The sequence below is a fragment of the Cervus elaphus genome, chromosome 8 (genome assembly GCF_910594005.1).
Source record: "Cervus elaphus chromosome 8, mCerEla1.1, whole genome shotgun sequence".
NCBI classification, from domain to species: domain Eukaryota; kingdom Metazoa; phylum Chordata; class Mammalia; order Artiodactyla; family Cervidae; genus Cervus; species Cervus elaphus.
This window is the reverse complement of record NC_057822.1, coordinates 48,109,065-48,136,449: the sequence shown is the minus strand read 5'-3', so window position 1 is coordinate 48,136,449 and position 27,385 is coordinate 48,109,065. Positions and strand designations below refer to the sequence as shown.

General features: G+C 41.9%; 1 protein-coding gene across 4 annotated transcripts in view; it reads right to left on the bottom strand.

Annotated features, from left to right (window-relative positions):
* The window catches only part of ANKRD44 (ankyrin repeat domain 44), a 304,247-nt gene that overhangs the window by 170,833 nt on the left and 106,029 nt on the right, over positions 1-27,385 (bottom strand). For 3 of the 4 annotated variants that reach the window (XM_043910501.1, XM_043910504.1, XM_043910503.1), the window contains exon 2: positions 11,331-11,414. The exons of the other annotated variant lie outside the window; for it this stretch is intronic. In XM_043910501.1, coding sequence (XP_043766436.1) covers positions 11,331-11,414 — 84 coding nt within the window. The remainder of the gene's footprint in view (positions 1-11,330; positions 11,415-27,385) is intronic. 4 annotated transcript variants of the gene reach the window in all.

Sequence of the window (27,385 nt, the reverse complement as noted above, 5' to 3'; positions counted from 1 at the left end):
CAGGAAGGAGTTCAGGAAGCAGGCTAAAGGAGAAGGTATACCGTACTACACTCAGGATGACTTCAGAAAGTACACACAACAAATCCACCACTGCCCTAGACTGACTGCCATGAACAACCATTCAAGCAGGAAGTGGCAACTGACTTGATCACAACCGCCTATGCAACCTCCTGGGGAAAAATCCCACCCATCTCCCAGGCTTCCGTCCTAATTATATAATATACATTTAAGCTCTTTGCATTTCTTCTTTTAAAATCAGTTATATAATATTATGTCTATAAAACTACAATTGGAAAGTCCTCTGGCTATCATAATTATATAGTTAGTTAACATTTGAAACCAAAAGGAATATATCCTTGGTAAAAATAAGAGCTGGCACAGTTAATTCATCTAAAATATATGTTATACCCTTTTAATGTGAGCATATCTTTTAAGAATAATCTGAATACATGGTTCTCTCTGCTCAATTCATTTTAAATGAGTTATCTCTTTTCAACAAAGCTTTAAATTTTTTTATGATTATAACTATATTCTCATTATAAAAGAAATTAGAAAATAAAGAAGCCCAAAAGTACCTTGAAACTTTCACTTTTTATTCTAATTGAAACTACAAAAATTGTTTTCCATATATGAAACGTCCATAAATATAACTAAAAAGACATGAAATTATATGGTATTGCTGTCTAGAAGTACTACACAAAAAAATATCTTAATGACCCAGATAACCACGATGGTGTGATCACTCATCTAGAGCCAGACATCTTGGAGTGCAAAGTCAAGTGGCCCTTAGGAAGCATCACTACAAACAAAGCTAGTGGAGGCGATGGAATTCCAGCTGATCTAGTTCATATCCTAAAATATGATGCTATTAAAGTACTGCACTCAGTATGCCAGGAAAACTCAGCAGTGGCCGCAGGACTAGAAAAGGTCAGTTCTCATTCCAATCCCAAAGAAAGGCAATGCCAAAGGATGGACAAACTACTGTACAATTGCACTCATCTCACATGCCAGTAAGGATATGCTCAAAATCCTCCAAGCCAGGCCTCAACAGCACATGAACTGAGAACTTACAGATGCACAAGCTCGTTTTAGAAAAGGCTGAGAAAACAGAGATCAAATTGCCAACATTTGTAGGATCATACAGAAAACAAGGGAGTTCCAGAAAAACATCTACCTGTCTAACCTGCCTCCTGAGAAACGTGTATGCAGGTCAAGAAGCAACAGTTAGAACCAGACGTGGAACAATGGACTGGTTCCAAATCGGGAAAGGAGTACATCAAGGCTGTATATTGTCACCCTGCTTATTTAACTTATATGCAGAGTACATCATGTGAAACGTTGGGCTGGATGAAGCACAAGCTGTAATCAAGACTGCTGGGAGAAAAATGAATAACCTCAGATATGCAGATGACACCACCCTTATGGCAGAAAGTGAAGAGGAACTAAAGAGATTCTGGATGAAAGTGAAAGAGGAGAGTAAGAAAGCTGGCTTAAAACTCAACAGTAAGATCACGGCATCCAGTTCAATCACTTCATGGAAAATAGATGGGGTAAAAGTAGAAGCAGTGGGAGATTTTATTTTCTTGGGCTCCAAAATCACTTTGGACAGTGACTGCAGCCATGTAATTAAAAGATACTTGCTCTTTGGAAGGAAAGCTATGACAAACCTAGACAGCATATTAAAAAGCAGAGACATCACTTTGCTGACAGAGTTCGTATAGTCAAAGCTACGGTTTTTCCAGTAGTCATGTACAGATGTTAGAGTTGGACCATAAACAAGGCTGAGCACTGAAGAATTGATGCTTTTGAATTGTGGTGCTGGAGAAGACTCTTGAGAGTCTCTTGGACTGCTAGGAGATCAAATCAGTCAATCCTAAAGGAAATCAACCCTGAATATTCATTGGAATATGAACGACTTCCAATGGAGACTTCCCTGGTAGCTCAGATGGTAACGCGTCTGCCTACAATGCGGGAAAGTTGGGTTCAATCCCTGGGTCAGGAAGATCTCCTGGAGAAGGAAATGGCAACCCACTCCAGTATTCTTGCCTGGAAAATCCCATGGACGGAGGATGCTGGTGGGCCATAGTCCAAGGGGTCGCAAAGAGTTGGACACGACTCAGAGGCTGACTTCACTTTCACTATTCATTGGAAGGACTGATGCTGAAGTTGAAGCTCCAATCCTTTGGCCACCTGATGGGAAGAGCCGACTCATTACCAAAGACCCAGATGCTGGGAAAGAATGAGGGCAATAGGAGAAGGACGTGCTGAGTGTCCCCCAGAGGACAATTAAGAATGATACTAACCAGACCTGCCTTCACACATCATAAAGGGCCATCAAGGCACATCACTGCAGCCTGCTCAGAGTCCTCTGGAGTTCATGAATCATTCTCTACAGGACATAGGTCATGGCTTCCAAACCACAGCCCCACATCCTGGGCCGTGGTCCAACAAGGAGCGGGGAATGTGACAGTATTGCCAGGCATATGCTGAGAGGTGAGCACCTACCCTCAGGACAAAAACACCCATCCCAGAGCTGCGCTGGGGCCTGCAGCCTACCCACCGGCCAGGGGGCCAGAAGTGTCCACACTTGCAGAGCATGGGTCACTGCTCCCCCCAGAACCCTGGGGCCTCTGCTTCAGGACTGTGCTTTGGAGTTCCAGATCAGGTGGCCAGAGAAACTTAACTTCTAAATATTTGCTGATCTACGGTTAGCAAAACGGTGGCCTGCAAGCTGGATTTGGCCCACAGAAGTGTTTTCTTTGGCCTGAAAGATGTTGGATCATTTTTTTGGAACAAGCATTGAACAATTTAGAGATTTCCTGTATTTTCTCTTAAAAACTTAAAAGTCTGGGCCACACCGAGCCTGCATTCTTGTGCAGAAACATTCAGCAAGAGCTGAGCGGGTCATCACTCCCAGTGACAGTATGCCTCTGTATTTATGGGACTGTGCTTTGGGGGGCTGTCCCCTGACCCTTGCCTGTAGCCTCCTTACTCCTAGCAGTTCCTGATTTAGGTCTAATTTAGAGGGTATCTAAAGCTAACAAAACAACTCATGTCTTTATCCCCATATAAAATTCCTTATTTAAAAAAGAGAAAAAAATCAAGATATATGTAGGTGAAGGAAAATACACAAAAGTCTAGAAGTTTAAAAGCCTGTGCTATATGGTTTGTATTTGTCATGTTCTCATGACATGATAGAAAGAAGCTGAGCAAAGTTTAAAAGGCTGTTTAAATTCATCACTCAAAATTCTTTAGGTAGTCAGATTACATCCTTCTGGATGGATTCAAAGAGTATATTCTATTTTTAAAAGAAACAGTGCAAATGTCCAGTAATAAAGTAAATAGACAACAAGATAAAAAAAAGTAAATAGGTCATGGGGATGTCATGTACAGCATGGTAACCTTAGTTAAAAACACTGTATTGCACATTTGAAAGTTGCTAAGAAAAGTTCTAAACCTAAGAAAAAAATGTTTTTGCAACTATGTATGGTATTTTTTTTTGTAGGTATAGTAACACACACATGAGAACGAATTATAAATTTACTATTGACAATTTGTCTCATTTGAAAAAAACCCTCTCATCATATAATATTGATACAGTTTCTTTTTTCTCACTTAGATCTTGAGATTGGCAGGTCACCATCCCCTGAATTAATGCCCACAGTCAAGATTCACAGCTTTAATGCTTTCTCCCCTGTTTTCACTATAAGTATTTTGCCAACATAATGTTAGCTTTCATCTCATGATTTATTCTAATAGATGCACTCATCATCCCTTCCTACCCTGGAAGTGAAGACAGTAAGCAAAATGCACCAATATATTGGGTTGGCCAAAACGTTTGTTCAGGGTTTTGTAAGATCTTACAGAAAAACCTAAATGAACTTTTTAGCCAACCCAATACCTGGGCCAGATCCTATTATGGCAAATGATAAACATTAATTGCTTGGCAAAATCATCTATTTTTTGTATAAAATAGATGCATTAAAATAATCAACCCAGGAACAACCCAACCCTAAAAAGGCATTTTTAAAACTATTATAACAAAATAAAATTGAATATGCACTGGCAATTAGTTGATACTGAGGAACTACTACAAATTTTATTTAGTATGACAAAGATTTTGTATGTGTGTGTGTCCATATCTGTTACTGCTAGTTTTAAAAAGAAATAAACTCCATGGGTTTGCCATCACGTGGGACTTACGAATCTTAGAATTGTAGTCTTTCACAGTTTTAAAAGGCTGTAAACATCACCTAGTCCAGGCATGGAAAGAAGATTTCAATTTACAGGCCAATTTAAATTTAACAGTGTTGTCCCGAGAAGAAATGTGAGTCTTTAAGACTGAGAGAGGGGAAAAGGTCATGAACCATTAGCAATACTGGCCAAGGACTCAAAACGGGAAAGGGGGGCCATATATGTTACTACTACTGGTCACGTCTAAAATCTCTAGTCTAGTGGTTTCCAAAGAGTTTATTATTTGTTAAGTCAACTCATTACTTCTTTAGACAGCTCTATGAAGTTCTTTCTTTTATTTTGACCTGAAATCTTATTTTCTGCAGCTTACAATGATGTGACATATAAGAAGAGCTCCACTTTAATTTGACAGTGTTTGAACTATTTCCGATATGTCTCTCATCTTTCCCAAGTCTAAACCATCACCACTCCTCACTGGGCACGGTTCCCTCCCTGTCGTTTGCACTTGCCATTGACAAGCCCCAGTTTGTCCCTGTCCTTATCCCAGTGTGGTATGCAGTAACTGGTCTGCTGATGTCATGTGGTCAGAGCATAATCCCAAAAATGTCTTTATTGAGTTCAAATTTTGGTTTTCAGAATCTCTACATTCATTTAGACTTCAGATGCTCTACCTCAATTTAACTAGTTGGATAGAAGCTTCTAAATCTTTCTATTATCAGCCACATATGGGTCAACTTGAATGGATCTCTCAGAACATATAACTGTCTTCCCACATTTCCAGGCTCTGGCATGCCAGCAGCCAGGGAAACCACAAAGGGACTCAAATGACCCTTCCTGATTGTTCCATGGCTCCTCAAATGCATCTGTGAATTTTCAATCTTAGGAAGAGAATTTTCAATCTTACAACTGAGAACTGAGGGCCACTAACCAAGTCAGAACTATTTGGCTACTTGTCCAGAACTATCTGGCCACCATTGTCCTTGCTAAAAAACAGGCAGGCTTCCCTGGTGGCTCAGTGGTAAAGAATTAGCCTTCCAATGCAAGGGACACGGGTTCGACCCATGATTCAAGAAGATACCATATGCCGCGAAACACCTAAGGCTGTGAGCCACAACTATTGAGCCTGTGCCCGACGGCCCGCGATGTGCAACCAGAGAAGCTACCGCAATGAGAAACTTGCACACCGAAACCAGTGAGGAGCCCCTGCAGCGATGGAGGCAGCACAGCCAAAAGTAAAACATAAATACATTTTTAAAAATTAAAATAGGCAACCACAAATTGGCTCAACATAAGTAATAAAGCAGATTTAGTCATTCACTCAACGTGTGCTGTAAGGACTGGACTGAGCCACTGAGCAAATGAGAATGAATGACATAGCAGTCATGTCATCAAACACACAGTTTCTCAAAAGTAAAACATAGACATAATTAACTCAAGTAAAGTGATCAGTGAGGTACAAAGAGCTAAGGGATTTGGGAGGTGGAAGAGAAGGCAGCAGAAAGGAAGTTGAAAATTAGGCCAACTTAGAGGAAGGATCAACAGAAGGCCTGAAAGGACAGGTGGGATCAGAACGGTGGAGAAGTGAGAAAAGAATAAATACCAGTAGGTTGAGTAATTCCGTTTGGTTGATGCATACCGCTGCTGGGAAATAAAGTTTGGAAAAACGCAGAGAGGCAAAGCTGAATGAGACTCTTCCTCTATCAGGATCAGTTAATCAAAGCATATTTATACCAAAGAACAGGCAACCCATCAAAAGGTACAGAAAGGTGAAGAAGAAAAAAGAAAGCAAAAAAGTCAGAGCCTAGAGAAGAAAAGAAAAAGGAAGTGACTAAATAGGGATAAAGAGAGAAAAGCAAAGGATGAGAAGGGAAGACAAAAACTGTCTTCTCGCTAGCAAGAGGTGCTTCCCCGATTTACTTCCCCTCTGTGACACTGAAATGTCTGGGAGCAGCCGCTCTTCCATCCCAAAATGAATCTTTAGGTTTAGATTTCTAATCCAGATTTATCTTCCATCTCTCTATGCTCTTCGTTGACGATCACTTCCCCTAAACTGTCTAATCCACCTCCAGCAGTCACCGTGACTGATCCCGAAGGGATGCCAACAAAGGAAAACCAGTGAAGAGGACAGCGCAGTATTTGCAACACACCTGATAACAGAGAGGAGTAAATGACCTTTATATTCACCTGAGGACGGGGAAGGGGGATGTGAAGAGGAAGGCTGCGAGAGGTAGAGTGGAGGAAAGAGTCTGTGGACCCAGAGGAGCCACACGATCGACCTAAGAACTCAGGCTCCTCTTAGGCGTGTTTATTCACTCATTTAACCACTCATCCATTCATTTATTCCTCTCCCTCTCTTTACCCCACCCTCTTCTGCTGTCCCACCCAAGAGCTGCCACACATCCAACAGCAAATATTGCCGGGAGCCAGCACATGAGATCCCACCCATGACAAGGTCATGAGGAGAAGACCTGACAAGCAAGGCATATCAGGATTCCAGGGATTTCGAAAAGCTGCCCTGGCGCTCACCTTAAAGATGATCTCTGTCTTTCTGATGCTTGCTTTAATAGGCTACTCCCTAATTTCTGTGACACAGGAAGAAGGCCTTCCCCGATTTCTTTTTGGTTTTTTTTTTTTTTTTCCCCGATTTCTTTTTAAATAAGAATCAACTTAGAACTTTAATCAACATGTCTCCCGGGTGGTAGGGAGGCTGTAAGAGGTATGAGTGAAGGAAAGAGTCTGTGGACCCAGAAGAGCCACACGATCGACCTAAGAACTCAGGCTCCTCTTAGGCGTGTTTATTCACTCATTTAACCACTCATTCATTCATTCATTCCTCTCTCTCTTTATCCCACCCTCTTCTGCTGTCCCATCCAACAGCTGCCACACATCCAACAGCAAATACCAAGCACTTTCCACAGCAGCCTCAGTTTATACCTCACTTCATTAGTCCCTCGTGATTAACACAGGCCCCTAAAGAGTGCCCCAGATTTTCCATTTCAGAAATACAATATGGTATGATTTCTCACTTGTTGCCTTCTCTGCCACATTAGCTCATAAGGGAAAGAGCTATCTTTTCAACGGCTGTATCTCCAGCACCTTACACAGGGTCCAAACTCAGTGATTAACTGTCAAATTAACGAGACACTACACAGACAACTAAGGGGTACCACCTGAATTACCTAAAATTCTCTAAAACGAGAAATTGGTGTAGCCAAGATGGCAACTTGTTCACCAAAGTCACTGTTCTTTGACACTTTGGGGACACAGTTACACTAACTTCCCAACCTCTTCTGTAGTTAGCTGTGGCGTGGGATGAGTTCTGGGCCGTGGGATGTGAGCAGAAGTGATTATTCCACTTTTGAGCTGTCCCATATTTGCCACATTCTTTGCCTCCACATTCTTTTTTTCCCTTGTTGGACTGTTGACACACCCCTTGAATGACCCACGCTTTGCCTCCACATTCTTTTTTTCCCTTCTTGTTGGACTGTTGACACACCCCTTAAATGACCTTAGAAGCTACATGCTGATACCTGGGACTCTATGTAGAAAAGACCCACCCCTCTACCCTGCTCATAAGAGAACTAAACATCTCTATGTTTGAGCCATCTACGTGTGACAGCAGTTAACCTCCCCTAATCTTTACCTAGAGCCAGACATCCTGGAATGTGAAGTCAAGTGGGCCTTAGAAAGCATCACTACGAACAAAGCTAGTGGAGGTGATGGAATTCCCGTTGAGCTATTTCAAATCATAAAAGATGATGCTGTGAAAGTGCTGCACTCAATATGCCAGCAAATTTGGAAAACTCAGCAGTGGCCACAGGACTGGAAAAGGTCAGTTTTCATTCCAATCCCTAAGAAAGGCAATCCCAAAGAATGCTCAAACTACCACACAATTGCACTCATCTCACCCACTAGTAAAGTAATGCTCAAAATTCTCCAAGCCAGGCTTCAGCAATACATGAACCGAGAACTTCCAGATGTTCAAGCTGGTTTTAGAAAAGGCAGAGGAACCAGAGATCAAATTGCCAATTGCTGGATCATCAAAAAAGCAAGAGAGTTCCAGAAAAACGTCTATTTCTGCTTTATTGACTACGCGAAAGTCTTCGACTGTGTGGATCACAATCAACTGTAGAAAATTCTGAAAGAGATGGGAATACCAGACCACCTGACCTGCCTCTTGAGAAACCTGTATGCAGGTCAGGAAGCAACAGTTAGAACTGGACATGGGACAACAGACTGGTTCCAAATAGGAAAAGGAGTACGTCAAGGCTGTATATTGTCACCCTGCTTATTTAACTTATATGCAGAGTACATCACGAGAAACGCTGGGCTGGAAGAAGCACAAGCTGGAATCAAGATTGCCGGGAGAAATATCAATAACCTCAGATATGCAGATGACACCACTCTCATGGCAGAGAGTGAAGAGGAACTAAAAAGCCTCTTGATGAAAGTGAAAGAGGAGAGTGAAAAAGTTGGCTTAAAGCTCAACATTCAGAAAACTAAGATCATGGCATCCGGTCCCATCACCTCATGGGAAATAGATGGGAAGACAGTGGAAACAGTGTCAGACTTCATTTTTTGGGCTCCAAAATCACTGCAGATGGTGACTGCAGCCATGAAATTAAAAGACGCTTACTCCTTGGAGGAAAGTTATGACCAACCTAGATAGCATATTAAAAAGCAGAGACATTACTTTGCCAACAAAGGTCCATCTGGTCAAGGCTATGGTTTTTCCAGTGGTCATGTATGGATGTGAGAGTTGGACTGTGAAGAAAGCTGAGCACCAAAAAATTGATGCTTTTGAAATGTGGTGTTGGAGAAGACTCTTGAGAGTCCCTTGGACTGCAAGGAGATCCAACCAGTCCATCCTAAAGGGGATCAGTTCTGGGTGTTCATTGGAAAGACTGATGCTGAAGCTGAAACTCCAATACTTTGGCCACCTCATGCGAAGAGTTGACTCATTGGAAAAGACACTGATGCTAGGAGGGATTGGGGGCAGGAGGAGAAGGGGACGACAGAGGATAAGATGGTGCGATGGCATCACCAACTCGATGGGCATGAGTTTGAGTAAACTCCAGGAGTTGGTGATGGACAGGGAGGCCCGGCGTGCTGCAGTTCATGGGGTTGCAAAGAGTCGGACATGACTGAGCGACTGAACTGAACTGAACTGAATTTTTACCAGCCAGCCGCTGTGCGTCACTTTCCTATGGAGAAATAAAAGGCTTTCAGAGGACAGTACACTCTTTCTTGGTATACAGGACTGACAAAAGTCCTGCTTGTTCATGATTGTCAGGGAAGATAGTGACGTTGCCTTGGGCTGGCCTGGGTGTGGCCCACAACACAGAATAGGCTGGATGAATTCTGGTGATGTCAGAACATAGATGATCAGCTGGCTTGCCTCGCCTCCTATCAGAAGTACAGGGCCCCATGGGCCCTAGACAAATGCCCAGTTGCCTTCTCAAGTAGTCTGGCCCTGACCTCATCTGTGCTTACCTGGCAAAAATGTCAGAGCACATTGCTCTGCTGTTGTCAGGGCCAGCTGGGGAAAGACTGCCAAGAGCTTTTTCAAAAACCCACAGCAACCTACACTGCCACAGAACAATGGGTGGCAGCGATGACTCGCCTTCTCAATAAAACCTGTGGCTGAGAGGACAGATGCAACCTCAGACAGAATGCATTTCCCGGTGGCAAAGCTCTTCTTGCACCACAGATGCACCTGAGTCTGTTGTTTCTCCTGAACACTTGGGACTTCAAAGGGAACTCCTCTCCCTGACAGACTGGAGCATGTAGGTAACTGCATTACATTAAGAGAATTAGTAGCATGTACTATTCATAACTGCTTGTTCCATCTAGGTCTAGGAAACTATTAAAAGGATAAATTATTGACTAACTCTTTTCACTTTTCCTCATTGCAGGTTTATTTCAAGAACTTCCAGATTCAGTGGTTCTTAACCTTTAGGGGATCATAAACCCTTTTAACAGTTTGATGAAATGCCTTGACCGTTTCATTAAACAAAATGTCCACAAGTGCCCGCACATATTACATGTGATTTCAGGGTACACACAGGATGCCAAGTTCATCCACTCATTCCAGGTTCATGGACCCTCCAGTGCTGCTGCTGCTGCTAAGTCACTTCAGTCGTGTCTGACTCTGTGTGACCCCATAGACGGCAGCCCACCAGGCTCTGCCATCCCTGGGATTCTCCAGACAAGAACACTGGAGTGGGTTGCCGCTTCCTTCTCCAATGCAGGAAGGTGAAAAGTGAAAGTGAAGTCGCTCAGTCGTGTCGACACTTCGCGACCCCATGGACTGCAGCCCACCAGGTTCCGCTGTCCCTGGGATTCTCCAGGCAAGAGTACTGGAGTGGGGTGCCACTGCCTTCTGCGACCCTCTAGTGCAGAGGGCAGCAACTTCTCCCTTGAAAGGGCCAGAGAGTAAATATCCTGGGCAGACCACATACTGTCTCTGTCACAGCTGCTCAACTCTGCTGCTACAGGAGGAAAGCTGTCCTTCCCGTGTTCCAGACAAACTTAATTCGTAGATATCAAAATCTGAATTTCATACAATTTTCCTAAGTCACAAAATATTCTTTTTTTTTCATTCTTTTTCAGCCATTTAAAAAATAAAAACCATTCTTAGCCAGTAGCTTATACAAAAACAGGTGACAAACCATAGTTTGTCAACTCCTGCTGGTAAGGCATGGGTTCTCTAGAACAAAGTTTCTGTCTCTATTTTCACTAACTTCTAACTGAAACTTCACATTACGAATGCAGGCAGCAAACCTTAGTGTCGGCAGAAATCATAGGCGCTTTCATGCCACGTTAGAATGGTGGCAGGTAACACAAAATATTGATCAGGCTCATCATTATTTTAAAATTATGGCCATTATTAGATCTCCTACTGCATCTTGCCATTTAAATGTGCTGATAAACACATATATCATTACATGAAAATTTTGATTGAATAACTATATTTCAAAATAATTGATTTCCATTTGAATCCTATATATTTGATTTAGAGCATCTCAAAACAGAATTCTGAGAAGTATGCCAGGGCTTTCACCAGACACCAAAAAGGTCCACGGCACAGAAAAGGTGAAGAGGGTCTAGGCAGGCAAAGCCAGAGCATCTCCTACCAGAGCATTCACATCTTCCGTTTTGTGGATGAGCATCCGTATCTCCTCTGGATCACCGCTGAAGATTGCTTGCACCAGTGGTGGCTGTAAACACAGAAGAACTGGGATTAGAACTATAATTAAATAACTGGACTGTACTCAGATGCAGATGGCTAGAAGTCTAGTCCCCAAAAGTGTATTCAGCAATTATCAATTGGCAGATACAGATGAATATGGCTCGGGTCCACCCTTGCTCGAAGTCCAGTAGGGGAGTTATTTGCATCAAGAAATAACTATAATATGATTTGAAAGCCATGACAGACAGTCACATCTAATCTGGGGCTATGAGTGTAACATGAAAATCACCACTAGTTGAAAATGTCCTTGGATGGTCCTTAAATTACCTATCAAGAAAACTACCAAATCTGTGTTTTTGTGCATAGGGCCCCCTGCCATTCCCCAGTTTCTCATTAGACAATGCTCCCTGGACCTTTAAAACGATTCTGTTCCTAGACGATGTTAGTGGCCATGTCTCTGGCCTCCTGCACGCTTGCTTTTTTGTCAAAGTTTGGAAAAGCCTTTATATCATTCCCCCAACACTTCCCATAGCGTAGCCAACGAGCACTGAGTGCTTTAGAGGTGATTACTTTCCCATCTATTCAAAATAAGTGGTATAACGGTGGGGTGGGGAGGAAGAAGGGAGGCATTACTAAACATGTATCATTGAACTTCCCTAGATTAAGCAAGCCCAACACATGGGAGAAGGATTTATAAACTTGATGGAAAGCCAGCTGAAAGAAAAACTGCTCCGCGTGGGTGGTAGGGTGAGAAGAGTGTCCAGAAAAGCTTCATGGAAGGCACCTTCATGTATGCCTGTGAGTTTGCAAAGAGAAAGAAGGATACAGTGGCCAGGGAATTGGAGTGTGGAAAGGTGTGGATATGCAAAGAGCCTGGTGTGTTAGAAATGCCGCCATCAGCCTGGTGACCAGGGTGTGGGAGAAAAGAGCAAAAGGGGTGGGCTCTGGGGTTGGTGCTGGGCTCCCCCACATGGTGAAGGATCCGGTTCAAAGCCAGTTCTGCCGCTTGCCAGTTACATGTTGAGCCCATTTCCCATGTGTAATCTGGGGCCAAACACAATCTTTGCTGTCCAACCCATCAAAGGGTTGGTTTTAGGAACAACTGAGACAATAAGTGGGAAAACCTTCTATAAGCCTACACACTGCATGCTAATTCGCTTCAGTCGTCCCTGACTCTTTGAGACTCCATGGAGTATAGCCCACCAGGCTCCTCTGTCCATGGAATTCTCCAGGGAAGAATACTGGAGTGGGCTGCCACGCCCTCCTCCAGGGGATCTGCCTGATTCAGCGATGGAATCCAGGTCTCTTACGTCTCCTGCGTTGGCAGGTGGTCTCTTTACCACTAGCGCCACATGGGAGGCCATACAACCCTATCCAAATAACAGATGTTTTCACTAAGAAATGTTTATAATGTCAATATGGAGTATTTGACAATTTTTTTTTCAAAGTTTAAAACCTTGGTAAGAACACACATGCACACGCAACACACATATATTTACTTATAAGTTTTGGAAATACTTTAGTCCTTGCAGGCAATTGGATGGTGGCAGTTTCCCAAACTCGTCTGATCATAAGTATCACCTAAGATGCTTACTAAAACAATATTCCCAGATCCCTTCCCTGGAGATTCTGGGGTGGGGTCAGAGAACCCAGACTTCTAATAATCACCCACTTAGTTATCGGGAACTGTGCACACTGACCTAAAGTGACATGGTTAGAATTATCTGCCTCAATCTCTATGTAATCTATATGAAACTCCGAGCCCTGACTTTCTCTACAAACTTTCTTTTCTCTTTTTTACCTTCCTGTTGCCTTTCTTACATGTTTTGATGATATTCCTTGTTATTTGAGGGGACCAAGATAAGTACTGTCAGTAGAACATGGTAAGATTCCTTAAGGAAACATTATATTTTAAAAAAGGTTAGGGACTTCCCTGGTGGCCCAGTGGTTAAGATTCTGTGCTCCCAATACAGGGGACACAGGTTTGATCCCTGGTCGGGGAACTAAGACATCTCATGATGCAGGGCGTGGCCAAAAAAAAAATATTAAATTGTAGATAAGTATTACCACCTGTCAGCAATTTGTCCACAGTTTTCCCCTTGCCATCACAGTTTCCAGCAAGTAGACAGATGTATATCTCTTTTTGGTCCCAAACACTCTCTTAATCCTACCTTCTTGCCAAGGTGTCTGATTCAAAGATAGTTTCTCAAATTACCAACAATTAAGTAGCAGGAAAGAAGTCTTGAAAAGAATGCAAGTTTGACCAGTTGGTGTGAGCTGGCACTCTGCCCAAGATAATAAGTTCCTTCCCTACACTTGCTGACAACTTGCCACGTCTCCAGACACCCTGCCTCATGGCAAGGACCATATTTCAAGTAAAATAGACAGTCATATAAAGTCAGGATTTCAACAAAAATATCTGACTCTGGCATATCTACTTCATAATTCTCTATCTGCTGTGCCTGTTGCCAAATGCTTGTGCATATTTTTCTGCCTTTTTGAACCTTAAGAGAAAGCAAATACCAAACCCCAATAACCGAGGGATGACAAGCAGAGGCAGATGAGATTTTAGTGTTGAGTCAACAGTGATCAATCAACAGCTGAGAAGTTAAGATTCTGAGAAACAAACCCACCCCAGTTTAATGCACCACTGGTTAGTCACTTTAAGGAAACACAGCTAGATAAGCAAAGCTCCTCTTCACTCTTGAGTGAAAGAATGCACGCAGATATTCAGTCCTCACACCACTCAAGAAACGCAAGGGTTCCAAGCTATGGCTGGAATGTCCCCAAGGAGAGCCACCCTGCAAAGCTGCCAGACAGAGATGCCAGCACAGCCCTCCGCAGGGAGTGTGGAGCTTTCCAAACACCTCCAGGCCCATCCCTGAGACCCTCCTGAAGGTTATCATCAATGCAGAGAATTCCCAGCAGAGAAGGGTATGCATACTTCCTCAGTGTCTCCCTCTGCTAAAAGCTGCTTTGGGGAGTATCGTCAACACTCAGAACTCCTAGCATCCATTGAGAAGAAGCTGACAATTTTAATTCTTTCAGTCACATGTATACACCAATAGACCCACATATACATGGCTACATTTTGCCCATGTCTGTACTCATCTGCATCTATATTCATGTCTGCATGCACAGAGATACATGCCGATTCACACACAAATCCCTCCCATTCCCTGTGGAACAGAAAAGTGCCGGTTCTCCAAAGTCTTACTAACTGGACCTTTCTGCCCCAGCTGGGCTGTGTGGTCACTGGGACATCACTGTTTTCACAACTGTGAATCCAGGCACTATGAGATTCCAAATCAGAACTTCAGACACACGCTTTGCTGTGTGTCTGCATGCATGAAGTTCTTGAACTAAATTTCTATAACTCTTGAGCTAGTGGTACTTCTCTAAAAAAAAACAAAAAAAAAAACACAGTACAGGAGAATCCATCCTCGAAGAAGAGAAGGGAGTGGACGAACGCGCCAGCGCGGTGGGGGGAGTGGGGTGGAGAGAGAGAGAGAGAGAGAGAGAGAGAGAGAGAGAGAGAGAGCCCTTTGCTCCTCTTTCTGTATGTTTTTTTCTTCCCCCGGGTTGGGCTTAGGCAGGAGCGCTGTTCTACCTGAAGTCCTCACTCTGTCCTACCTAAAGTCCTCACTCCAGTCCTCTGACCTTCCTTTGACCTTCCTCTGTTCTATTTTCGCGGGCTTTTCCCTTCCTTGTCTTTTAGCCACTGCCATTTTGGACTCCTTTTCCCGATTCTAACTACCTAACACTTCCAAATAAAACACATCATATAACACTTTGACATTCCCTTTTGTTGGGATTTTAATTGGATCCTGCTGTTTTATTTTTCCCTAGGCAAACACTTGCCCTGAGAATAAATATTTGGGAAAAGATACATCTAAATACTGTCTCTATTACATGATTTTAAGAAAGAGGGAATATTCTAATTACAGTACTCTTGTTCATAAGTACCAAGTACTTATACTCTGTTGACTATTTATTTGGAAATCACTGTATTTTTGCCTTGACCTTGATAGGGGCTTCCATGCCAAAGAACAGAGTCCCAAGCCTTGGCACATACGAGAATTTTTTTTAGAAGTTTCACCCATTTCAATGCTAGCCTATACAAAATACAAGTGCTTTGTGTGCAAATTTGAATAAACACATTTTTAACAAGGGTCAGAGTTGTGAAAAACAAACAGTGGAAGGGAAAAGAGAGAGATTCTGATGTCATGAAACCACTGGTTATCAATCCCTAAAGAAATTTAAATTCTTAAAAAGAGATACGCGGCTTCAGTTACCAGAACTGTTTTAGCATGTTTAGCAGCTGTAGACTGGAAATGATTTCCATGTGCTGTGAATACTGGCACCGTCCCTCATGTGGACTCAGGATACTTCCTGGGTTGCTTAACCAATGGCACCAGTAGGGGTCAATACTCAGACGGTACCTGTCTTTGTCTTCAATACCACCAACCACCAACACTCTACTGGGAGAAGAGTGAACGGGTAGGGCCGTTCACACTCGCCAGAGCGTGAACAGCTGCCTTCTAGAGGTGACTGTCTGCCAGCCGGATGACATCTGACCCCTCTAAGACAGAAGAGCAGAGCAGAAGCCCCTTGAATTTGGGAACCATCATGAACAATGTGGCCACTGCTGACATTAGGAACTGAAAATCTATCTGCAAAAAGCCACTTTCACTTTCACTACCCACATCCCCTATCAGCCCACCCACTACAGCATTTTTCTATTTTATTCTCAGTCTTTGAGAACAAATGAGGAAAATAGCCCATTCCCCAAGACACTAAATCAAATAATGTCCTGACAAGTGTTCTCAAACTGTGAAGCAGAGTAACAATTCCACTAGGGGGGGCAAGAAGGTAATTTGTTACCTGGGAGGTAAAGAGTGAACATTCAAGTTGTACAATTAAGGTAGCTGGAGGATCACTTTATTCAAGACATGAAAGGATTCAAGCTTCTGGGAGAATTCTTAGTAATAAGTAAACACAACCTGTATTACACCCCAAAACAAACATTTTTTACACTTTCCTATTAATCCCTGAGGGTCCAGGTTTTTAGGAAGTAAGAATAAAGCTATTTAAAACCCAGGTGTTACCCAGAGGAATCGGGTGGAGAGGGAGGTGGGAGGGGGGATCGGGATGGGGAATACATGTAAATCTATGGCTGATTCATATCAATGTATGACAAAACCCACTGAAAAAATAAATAAATAAATAAAGGGAAAAAAATAAATAAATAAAAGCATGAGATAATTCCCCATCTAAACGGTAAGAAATATGGACTTGAGATCAATACAGGGTGAATTAGTAGTCAACAGCAATCAAGTACAACAGAAAAAATATGATTCATTTCTTAGAAGGGCTAAGATCTCAGTTTATCGAGAAGCATTGAAGATTGGGGAGCTGAGCTGGGAGGAATGTTTTAATTTAATCGACGAGTGGGTTTGTGGAGGAAGGGCAAAAAACAAACAAAAAAAGAAAAAAGAAAAAAATAAAACCCAGGTGTTAAAGAATTATTTTCTTCACGTACAAAATCCAATTATTTCCTCAACTGCACTTTTAAACAGTGCTACTAGTGGTGTCAGATATGCCACTGGCTTAGGAATAAAGTCCAGCTATGAGGAAAGCACAGGTGGTTTAAAGGATCCACTCCGTCCTGTCTTGCAATGACAGATCCCCATCAGTTTAGCACCCTCCAAAATCTTCTACTGAAGTTTCCAATTTGATTTGATTTTAGCTAAAACCACTGTATAGTGCATTTCACTTTCAATTTGTCAGAGCTGTGTATTCTTTTCTAATATGTTGGTTTTGGAAGATAAGCAGAGTGATAGAGGCTGTCGCTGAGCATCTGAAAATACAGCCCATGGTAGAAGTCCAAGAAGATGCTCCAGCATTACATTCCAAGTTGTTGGCGTGCTGTTTGTCTTTTTCTGATTAGACTGAGTAAGTAAAGATTCCAAGTCTAAATGAAAACATCTTGCATTCTAATCAGGAGTGAGCCTTGGGAATCAATCAATAGCCAAGAGGGAAAAATGATATTCCTAAACATCTGTCCACACTTAAGTATTCTGAGTACAGTATGTCATTAAAGCAGGATTGGGAGCATGTTATTAGTAGCTAATAGCTGATATAGCAATAATCTGACCATGTGAAACCATCAACTTATATGAACATGCTGAAACACTTCATTAGGTAACAACTGGTTTTTGTGTGAGGTACTGCTTGCATTTTTATAAAAGGATAATAAAAATTTGCTCAAGTCACTAGATTTAATGGACAGAACTTGTTAGCTCTATTCATGTGGGTCCTGCCTGCTGTGCGATTTGCTGACAGAGTGCCACTGAGTGCTTCCTGAATATAGATCACTCCTTACTTGGGGAGAAGTTCACTCTATCATAGAAAGACAATAATGATCGTAAAATGAGAATCTGTTTCTCTTAAGAACTATACAAAATATACTGAGTCCTCATAAACATTTTTAATGCAAGACTACATGACTGAAAATGTCTCCTACAAACTACACCACAGAGTGTCTATAATATTTTCAATTTTTTATTAAAAACAGAAAAAAGCATAAAACTCAAAGTATTGGTAATACTCTATTGTAGAGATTAACTTTACACTTCTGAGAGAAGAACTACTGTTAATCAGAAAATAGAAAAATTAATTTATCCAACTCTTTCCGAAATGATTATGACACATAGGCATTGACTATGATATAATTATTCAAGGACCAGTTATTCAGTTTCTGGAACATTCATTTCCTTTGCCTCACCTTCCTTTCCTGAGATCCTCCTTAAAGAGAGATCTCTCTGCTCTTTAAGAGTGCTCATTAGCACCTTCACCAGAGGAGCACTGGCCAGAGGAAAAAAGAAACCCAAGCATGTCAACTTTGCTCCTAGATGCTTACAAAAGGTTAGGTAAAAGGAAATGACGAAACAACAGTAATTGTAAGCTTGAAATCTGGAAGCAATGTTGATTTTTACAGACCTGAGATCTCTCTTTCTTCTGCCACATGTATGGTATCAGAGAGACTTTAGGTTAAATCTTAGGGTCTTACATGACCCTGTTTTATAGATGAGGAAACCACAAGCAAGGCTCCAACAGGCTTCAGCAATACATAAACCAAGAACTTCCAGATGTTCAAGTTGGATTTAGAAAAGGCAGAGGAACCAGAGATCAAATTGCCAACATCCGTTGGATCATCGAAAAAGCAAGATAGTTCCAGAAAAACATCCATTTCTGCTTCATGGACTACGCCAAAGCCTTCAACTGTGTGGATCACATCAAACTGTGGGAAATTCTTAAAGAGATGGGAATACCAGACCACCTTACCTGCCTCCTGAGAAACCTGTATGCAGGTCAGGAAGCAACAGTTAGAACTGGACATGGAACAACAGACTGGTTCCAAATAGGGAAAGGAGTACATCAAGGCTGTATATTGTCACCTGCTTATTTAACTTACATGCAGAGTACATCATGTGAAATGCTGGGCTGGATGAAACACAAGCTGGAATCAAGATAGCTGGGAGAAATATCAATAACTTCAGATATGCAGATGACACCAACCTTATGGCAGAAAGCAAGGAACAACTAAAGAGGCTCTTGATGAAAATGAAGGAGGACAGTGAAAGAGCTGGCTTAAAATTCAACATTCCAAAAACTAAGCTCATGGCATCTGGTCCCATCACTTCATGGCAAATACATGAGGAAACAATGGAAAGAGTGACACTTTATTTTCCTGGGCTCCAAAATCACTGCAGATGGTGACTGCAGCCATGAAATTAAAAGATGCTTGCTCCTTGGAAGAAAAGCTATGACCAACCTAGACGCATATTAAAAAGCAAAGACATTACTTTGCTGACAAAGGTCCATCTAGTCAAAGCTACGGTTTTTCCAGTAGTCATGTATTGGTGTTAAGAGTTGAACCATAAAGAAAGCTGAGCACCAAAAAATTGATGCTTTTGAACTCTGGTGTTGGAGAAGACTCTTGAGAGTCCCTTGGACTGCAAGGACATCCAACCAGTCCATCCTAAAGGGAATCAGTCCTGAATATGCATTGGAAGGACTGATGCTGAAGTTGAAACTTCAATCCTTTGGCCACATGATGTGAAGAACCAACACTGGAAAAGACCCTGATGTTGGGAAAGACTGAAGACAGGAGGAGAAGGGGAAGACAGAGGATGAGATGGTTGGATGGCATCACCGACTGGATGGACACGAGTTTGAGCAAGCTCCGGGAGTTGGTGATGGACAGGGAGGCCTGGTGAGCTACAGCCCATGGGTCTCAAAGAGTCAGACACGACTGAGCGACTGAACTGAACCGAGCCATTTAATAAGATACGTTTAAGAAATGACATAACATATGTCATACCTCCCATACAAGGCCAATGCTCAATAAAAAATAGTGATTAGTGTTGATTTTTGAGGTAATAAGCTCAAAAACTTTCACAGACAAGTGCATGGGATTCAGGGAGATTTCCTTCAAAATCACAGAGCAAATAAATCAAGTTAGGCTTATAACCCAGTCAACACCACCAGTAAAGCAGAGGGACCCTTCATACTGGGGGAAAAAGTGTTTATTTATAGGAAAGGGAGAAAGAACCACACTGAGTCTGGTTTGGCCTTTGTTATCCTGGGAAACCTCAAAAATGCTGTACAGAGTCACTGTACTCAGAGGTCTAATCTATAAAACCAAAATAACTGCGACTCACCTGAATAATACATCATCTCTCTTGACTCATCCAGCTGTGCCCCATATTTATGTCTTCTGGATGGGACATGAAACTTTACTGTTTAAGGTTATTATAAACAAACATGGTTTCACTTTCCTTTATGTTTTCCTGATGGTCATAAAGGAGATTAATTCCCTGTTTGGAGCTGTGAGGGGGGTCAAATGATTTGACTGTTGGTGGCAAAGTTGAGACTAGAATTTAGTTTTCCAGATTCTCTCAGTTCAGTACTTTCTCTCTCACATGTCATATTAATACAATAAATATAAAATAAATATATTATACATAAGTCCTAACCAGTAATTCAGCCTCAATTTTAATGAACTTTCTATGGAGAAATTTTACAACTTCACAACTCACTAAGGGAAAATATTACCATTTCTATTCTCTCTCTATATGTGTGTATATACACCATATAATGACTATATATGTGTATATATTTCTAGATACAGTACTCCCAACACAATGACTAACAATGAAACAATCTTGCCAAAAGTTAGAAAACAAATAGGTAGGATCTCAAACCTGGGGAAGGCACTCTCTGTGAACTGAACTCTCAGAAAGAATGAGAAGGGAGGTGTAAGCCAGATTTTGAACGAGCCTGTGAAGACTGTGGAGAGTGCATCTTTCATGGTGGAGAATGGCAGACAGTGAGGTTAGAAAAAACAAGAGTGGAGGGGGCACAGCGCCAGCAGAAGTTTTAGCCTCATCTTCTGAGCAAACAGGAACTGAAGGTCTTGAGCAAGAAAACGGCACAGTCTTTGCAGTTAACCTGGCCACACTGTGGGTGGGCGTTCAAGGAGAGGAAGGAGTTAAGAGAACCCAGTTAGAACACTATCACGGAGACCCAGGCATCCCAGGAGAGAACTTTCCCATCTCCACGTATCTTGGGCTCCCAAGTTACAGCTTACAGGCAAACAGTGCAAACGACAGATTCTGTTTTTACTTCTTTGATGTGGCTCTATTCCTGGATGCAAATTTGGCTCCACATCTTGGCAATTTTCCTCTCCTCTTTATATATAGCCCAAATCTCCTGCCCCCAACACACCACTGCTTCCAGGTGAAGTCGAGGTTACTCCCTTTAGTTCCTGGAACACTTCCATCTCCACCCCAACAGAACCTCCATGGAAATAAGTTCTGTTTTCTCAGACTTGTCACTTGAGCACTGAATTTAAATCATAGCATTTCAAAAATAGGCCACAACCATAAAGAGAAAAGCAAAGCAAAACAACACAGACATACTTTGCCAAATGCCATATTTGTATTGGGATCTGCTGCCAATTACCCACATCTTTCTTCACTCTGTCTAGTTTGAAATGGCTTGAGATCAAATCTCAACTTTGGCTAAGTTAATTAAACAGTGTTCAGGAGTTAACATTTAAAGAAAGTTATTTTAAGCAAGAGCACAATAGATCCAAGAGGTTAGCGTATGCAGCATATTTAAACCAATGTAATTTTAGTGAAACAGAAAGGACAACAATATACTTCTACAACAGTTTCCTGTTTTGAGAAATTGTTATAGAGGTTTTATTTCCTATCTTAGTTTTGTTAACATTCTTTGTATAACTGTATCTTCTAGCATATTAAATTCAGGTGGTTTTAAATACAATCAGTGATTTTAAAATGTTAATCACTGAAATAAAAGCCATTTTAGTGATCTTTGTGGAGGAAAAACATCCATATGGCCAGAAGATGATTTTCCAGGGTAATAAGTGTATCCAGTGTGACTTCTTTTTTCAGATGCAGAAAGTGGTTCTCAGTTTCAGGATGCACTGTACAAGCACAACTATTTTACTAATATTTGATATATACATTCCTTATCATAGTAAGGACAGTGACTAAATAGTATTACTAAAGAAAAAATATGACAGAACATAAATTACAGTAATATTCTCTTGTGATCTAGCGTAATTATAACTTTTGAGAATTACTGGCAATTGGAAGCTAAATAAACCAATTCAATCATCCTTTAAAAACAAAATCAATGTGGAGAAATAAAAGGCATTCAGCAGGAAGGTGGCAATTTCTTGTTACATTTGGAAGAGGGTGGAATGACCACATTATGAGATATAATGAATTAACTCAATCACATAAAGTTATTCATGGCTCAGGCGAATTCCAAATTGGGTTTGCTAATTTGTTAGAAACTGAATTCTCTCAAAAGTCACTTTTTATCAGTTAAGTCTTTCCAAAGTCCACGGGAATTTCCTTTTAAACCTCTCCTTCCTTTCTGTAGTTCTTTTTCTTTGAATTCCACAGAATTCCTCAGAAAGGAAGACAGCAGTAAAACTCTCACGACTTCTCCACAGGGAGCCAGATGGGAGATTACGGAGATGCGGAGACGCACCTTCCTGGCCTCGGCTGTTCAAACCTAGCACAGGGCACTGACCTGGACCTCCACTAGTCTCTGCCTGAGATGCCTGGAGGGTCCCCTGCTGCCCCCAAGACCAGGAAGGTTACAAGGAATGCAAATCAAATACGGAGCCTGTCAGGGTACTAGGAAGCATCTTTCCAGTTTCCCCATCCAATGTCATAGCAAGGGCATTCCGTGATAGATATCAAAGGGAAATGATAAGACAGCAGGAAGAAAAGAGTCCAAGAGACCGGAAAACATTAGATAATATAAAATGGGAACTTTTGCAAAAACGAAGAGTCATATCTTATTTCCTTGCTGGGATACTAACTCTGCTCATATTTCCTTTGTTTCTCTGCACAGCACCCCACCAACAAGAAATGCATGAAATATTTTTCAAAAATTAATCTGGTACATTTCAGATAACAATTACATTCAATTCAACAAAGATTGATTAAACATTAAGAAATTTACTAAGGGTAACAAATTCTGACACTGAGATACGCCAGTTTCTTCCTTGATGAAGTTGCCAAGGTGGGAGGGGAAGAATATAACTTGAATGTCAGGTAGATACCATAGGAGAAGTCCATGGAGAAGGGGGAGAGGTCGCACTTGGCTTCCTGAAAGATGCGGCCTTTGAAACAGAGGTTGGAAAGGATTTAAACAGGTAGAGATGGATGAAACGGGGAGGGAGTGCTCCTGCCTCAGAAGAACATGAGCGGAAGGCTAAACGTGCACGGGGAAAGGTTTATGCAGCTGGAGCCTGAGGGACACGGGGTAAGCTGAGCAGTACACTGGGGCCCTGTTCAAGAAGGCTCTGAATACCAGATCTAGGGATCTGGACTCTCTTCTTTACAGCTGGGGGGTCATATATGTTTTTGAGCAGGGGAATTATCTACGAGTTGTGCTTCTGTTTATAATAGCCAGGACACGGAAGCAACCTAGATGCCCTTCAGCAGATGAATGGATAAGGAAGCTGTGGTACATATACACCATGGAATATTACTCAGCCGTTAAAAAGAATTCATTTGAATCAGTTCTACTGAGATGGATGAAACTGGAGCCCATTATACAGAGTGAAGTAAGCCAGAAAGATAAAGAACATTACAGCATACTAACACATATATATGGAATTTAGAAAGATGGTAATGATAACCCTATATGCAAAGCAGAAAAAGAGACACAGAAGTACAGAACAGACTTTTGAACTCTGTGGGAGAAGGTTAGGGTGGGATGTTTCGAAAGAACAGCATGTATACTATCTATGGTGAAACAGATCACCAGCCCTGGTGGGATGCATGAGACAAGTGCTCGGGCCTGGAAGACCCAGAGGAATCGGGTGGAGAGGGAGGTGGGAGGGGGGATCGGGATGGGGAATACGTGTAACTCTATGGCTGATTCATATCAATGTATGACAAAACCCACTGAAATGTTGTGAAGTAATTAGCCTTCAACTAATAAAAAAAATAAAAAAGAAAGAAAAAAAAAAAAAAGAGTTGTGCTTTAAAACAATCACTATGGCAAAGGATTTGTATGATAAACTGGAAGAAAAGAGCAGAGAGGTAAGTTAGGAGACCACAAGAACAGGCTGGGCAATAGGTCCTGGGCTGAGTGGACCTCAGCTCTTTCTCCTATCAGTCCCTGAAAACTCTCTCCACCTTTACTGCAACGGGAGCTAGCCAGCCCCAGCCTTGCGGTCTCCTTTCAGAGAGCAGCTCACCAGCTTCCCAGGTGACATGCGGGGCTCTGGCGCGGAGCTGCCCTGACCACCTGCAGAGGAGCAGCGGAAATTCTGTAGCATTCGCTTTCTTTACTTTCCACTTGTGCAAGCACATGAACGTGCCCACTCTGCTCCCTTCAGCTCTGGGCAGGGAGTGTCCAGGGCCCTAAGTCTGTCAGCATCCTGCGTCCGAGCAACGCGCTACTTCTCTGCCCTCTCCACCACAGGAACCAGAGCATCATGCTTTTGGGTTTGGTGCAACCTTTGTAATTTAGGTTTTGGTGAAAAAAGAACTTCTCTTTATATAAGCTCAAAAAACAAAAACGCAAAAGACTCAAGTATAATGCTGTCTTTATTTCCTAGTTCTAAAATTTAGTCAAAGAATAAAATTCATTTTTTTTCAACCATGCAAAGGGTAAAAAATAGAAGTATTACAAGAAAGGGACTTTCTAACACATAAAAACCTTTGTGCGTTTGCTCTTTGTCTTATATTTCCTGGTATTTGATCTTAGTAGCTCTCTTGTTGCAGCAACGCAAAGACAGCAGTAACAATCTGATGTGTGTCCTTCCACATCTTTCCCCAAGTCCTTGCTGATATATCAAAATATAGATAGAGATATAGGAGGCATATTTACAAGAACAATAATACAGTGAGGACATCCCCCAAGTCACCAGCTATCGGATTAACTCATTTCTTTTCACAGCTATATAGCACTCCACAATATGGACAGATCACAATACACTCCATTATTCTCATGGCTGGACATTCAGGTTGTTACCGGCTGGTGCCACAACCAACAGCCTCTTAGTATCTATCCTAGCCTGTGCATTTCACAGAAAATGCTACCAGAGCTGAAAGCATTTTCCGAGGACCCTCTAGAGTCCCTGAAGAACCATGTATGGCGGTTCTTAACATAGTTAAGGAGGTGGTGACCAAACCCAGCCCCAAGAAAAAGAAATGCAAGAAGGCAAAGTGGTTGTCTGAGGAGGTCTTACAAATAGCTGAGAAAAGAAGAGAAGTGAAAGGCAAAGGAGGAAGGGAATGCAGAGTTCCAGAGAACAGCAAGGAGAGGTAAGAAAGCCTTAAGTGAACCATGCAAAGAAGTAGAGGAAAACAATGGAATGGGAAAGACGACAGATCTCTTCAAGAAAGTTGGCAATATCAACGGAACATTTCATGCAAAGACGGGCACAATAAAGGACAGCAACAGCATGGACCTAACAGAGGAGAAGAGATTAAGAAGTGGCAAGAATACACAGAAGAACTATACAAATAATGTCTTAAGGACCTGGATAACCACAATGGTAGGATCACTCTCACACCATAGAAGAGACATCCTGGAGTGTAAAGTCAAGTGGGCCTTAGGAAGCATTACTATGAACAAAGCTAGTGGAGGTGATGGAATTCCAGTTGAGATATTTCAAATTCTAAAAGATGATGCTGTGAAAGTGTTGCACTCAATTTGTCAGCAAATTTCTCAGCAGTGGCCGCAGGACTGGAAAAGGTCAGTTTTCATTCCAATCCCAAAGAATGGCAGTGCTAAAGAATGTTCAAACTACGGCACAACTGTGCTCATCTCACACGCTAGTAAGGATATGCTCAAAATCCTCCAAGCCAGGCTTCAACAGTACATGAACCGAGAACTTCCAGACGTACAAGCTGGATTTAGAAAAGGCAGAGGATCCAAAGATCAAACTGCCAACATTTGTTGGATCATAGAAAAAGTAAGGGAATTCTAGAAAAACATCTACTTCTGCTTCATAGACTACACTAAAGCCTTTGACTGTGTGGATCACATCAAACTGTGGAAAATTCTCAAAGAGATGGGAATACCAGACCACCTTACCTGTCTCCTGAGAAACCTATATGCAGGTCAAGAAGCAACAGTGAGATTTGGACATGGAACAACTGATTAGTTCAAAATTGGTAAAGCAGTACATCAAGGCTGTATATTGTCACCCTGCTCATTTAACTTCTATGCAGAGTACATCATGAGAAATGGAGGCTGGATGAATTACAAGCCGGAATCAAGATTGCTGGGATAAATATCAACAATCTCAGGTATGCAGATGATACTACTCTAATGGCAGGAAGTGAAGAGTAACTAAAGAGCCTTTTGATGAGGGTCAAAGAGGAGGGAGAAAAAGCTGGCTTAAAAACATTCAAAAAACTAAGATCATGTCATCCGGTCCCATGATTTCATGGCAAATAGATGGGGAAAAAGTGGAAACAGTGGCAGATTTTATTTTCCTAGGCTCCAAAATTACTGCAGATGTTGACTGCAGCCATGAATTAAAAGACACTTGCTCCATGGAAGAAAAGCCATGACAAACCTAGACAGCATATTCAAAAGAAGAGATATCACTTTGCCAACAAAGGTCCCTATAGTCAAAGCCATGGTTTTTCCAGTAGTCACGTATGGATGTGAGAGTTGAACCATAAAGAGTGTCGAAGAATTGATGCTTTTGAACTGTGATGTTGGAAAAGACTCTTGAAAGTTCCATGGACAGCAAGGAGATCAAACCAGTCAATCCTAAAGGAAATCAACTCTGAATATTCATTGGAAGGACTGATGCTGAAGTTCCAATATTTTGGCCACCTGATATGAAGAGCCAACTCATTGGAAAAGACACTGATGCTGGGAAGGATTGAGGACAGGAGGAGAAGAGGGCGACAGAGGATGAAACGGTTGGATGGCATCACCAACTCAATGGACATGAGTCTGAGCAAACCCCAAGAGATAATGCAGGACAGGGAAGCCTGCCATGGTGCAATCCATGGGGTTGCAAGAGTCAGACATGACTTAGTGACTGAACAACACAACTGCAGGCTACAGGCTTATGAAATATGCAAAAGAAGTGTGTGACATAGTCCCTTCCTCAGAGAGCACCAAACATAGCTGGGGAAGTAAGCCAAACCCACACCCAACAATTTAACTGTTTTAAGACAGGACTGAGCCACGTTCTACAGACTTTACACAAGTGAATGCCAGCTTTTCCTCCAGCATGATGATAGCTCAGAGGTCCCTCTAGCCCTAATATTCTCAGAAGCTTCTCTGATTCAGAAAAGGGGGAAACAGGAAAGGCTAAGAAGTCAAGGAGGTGTCTGTGGAGGAGGCAGGACTTTGATCAAAACCCAAGAACAGTTTAAATCAACAGAGAAAAAGGAATTGTATTTCTGT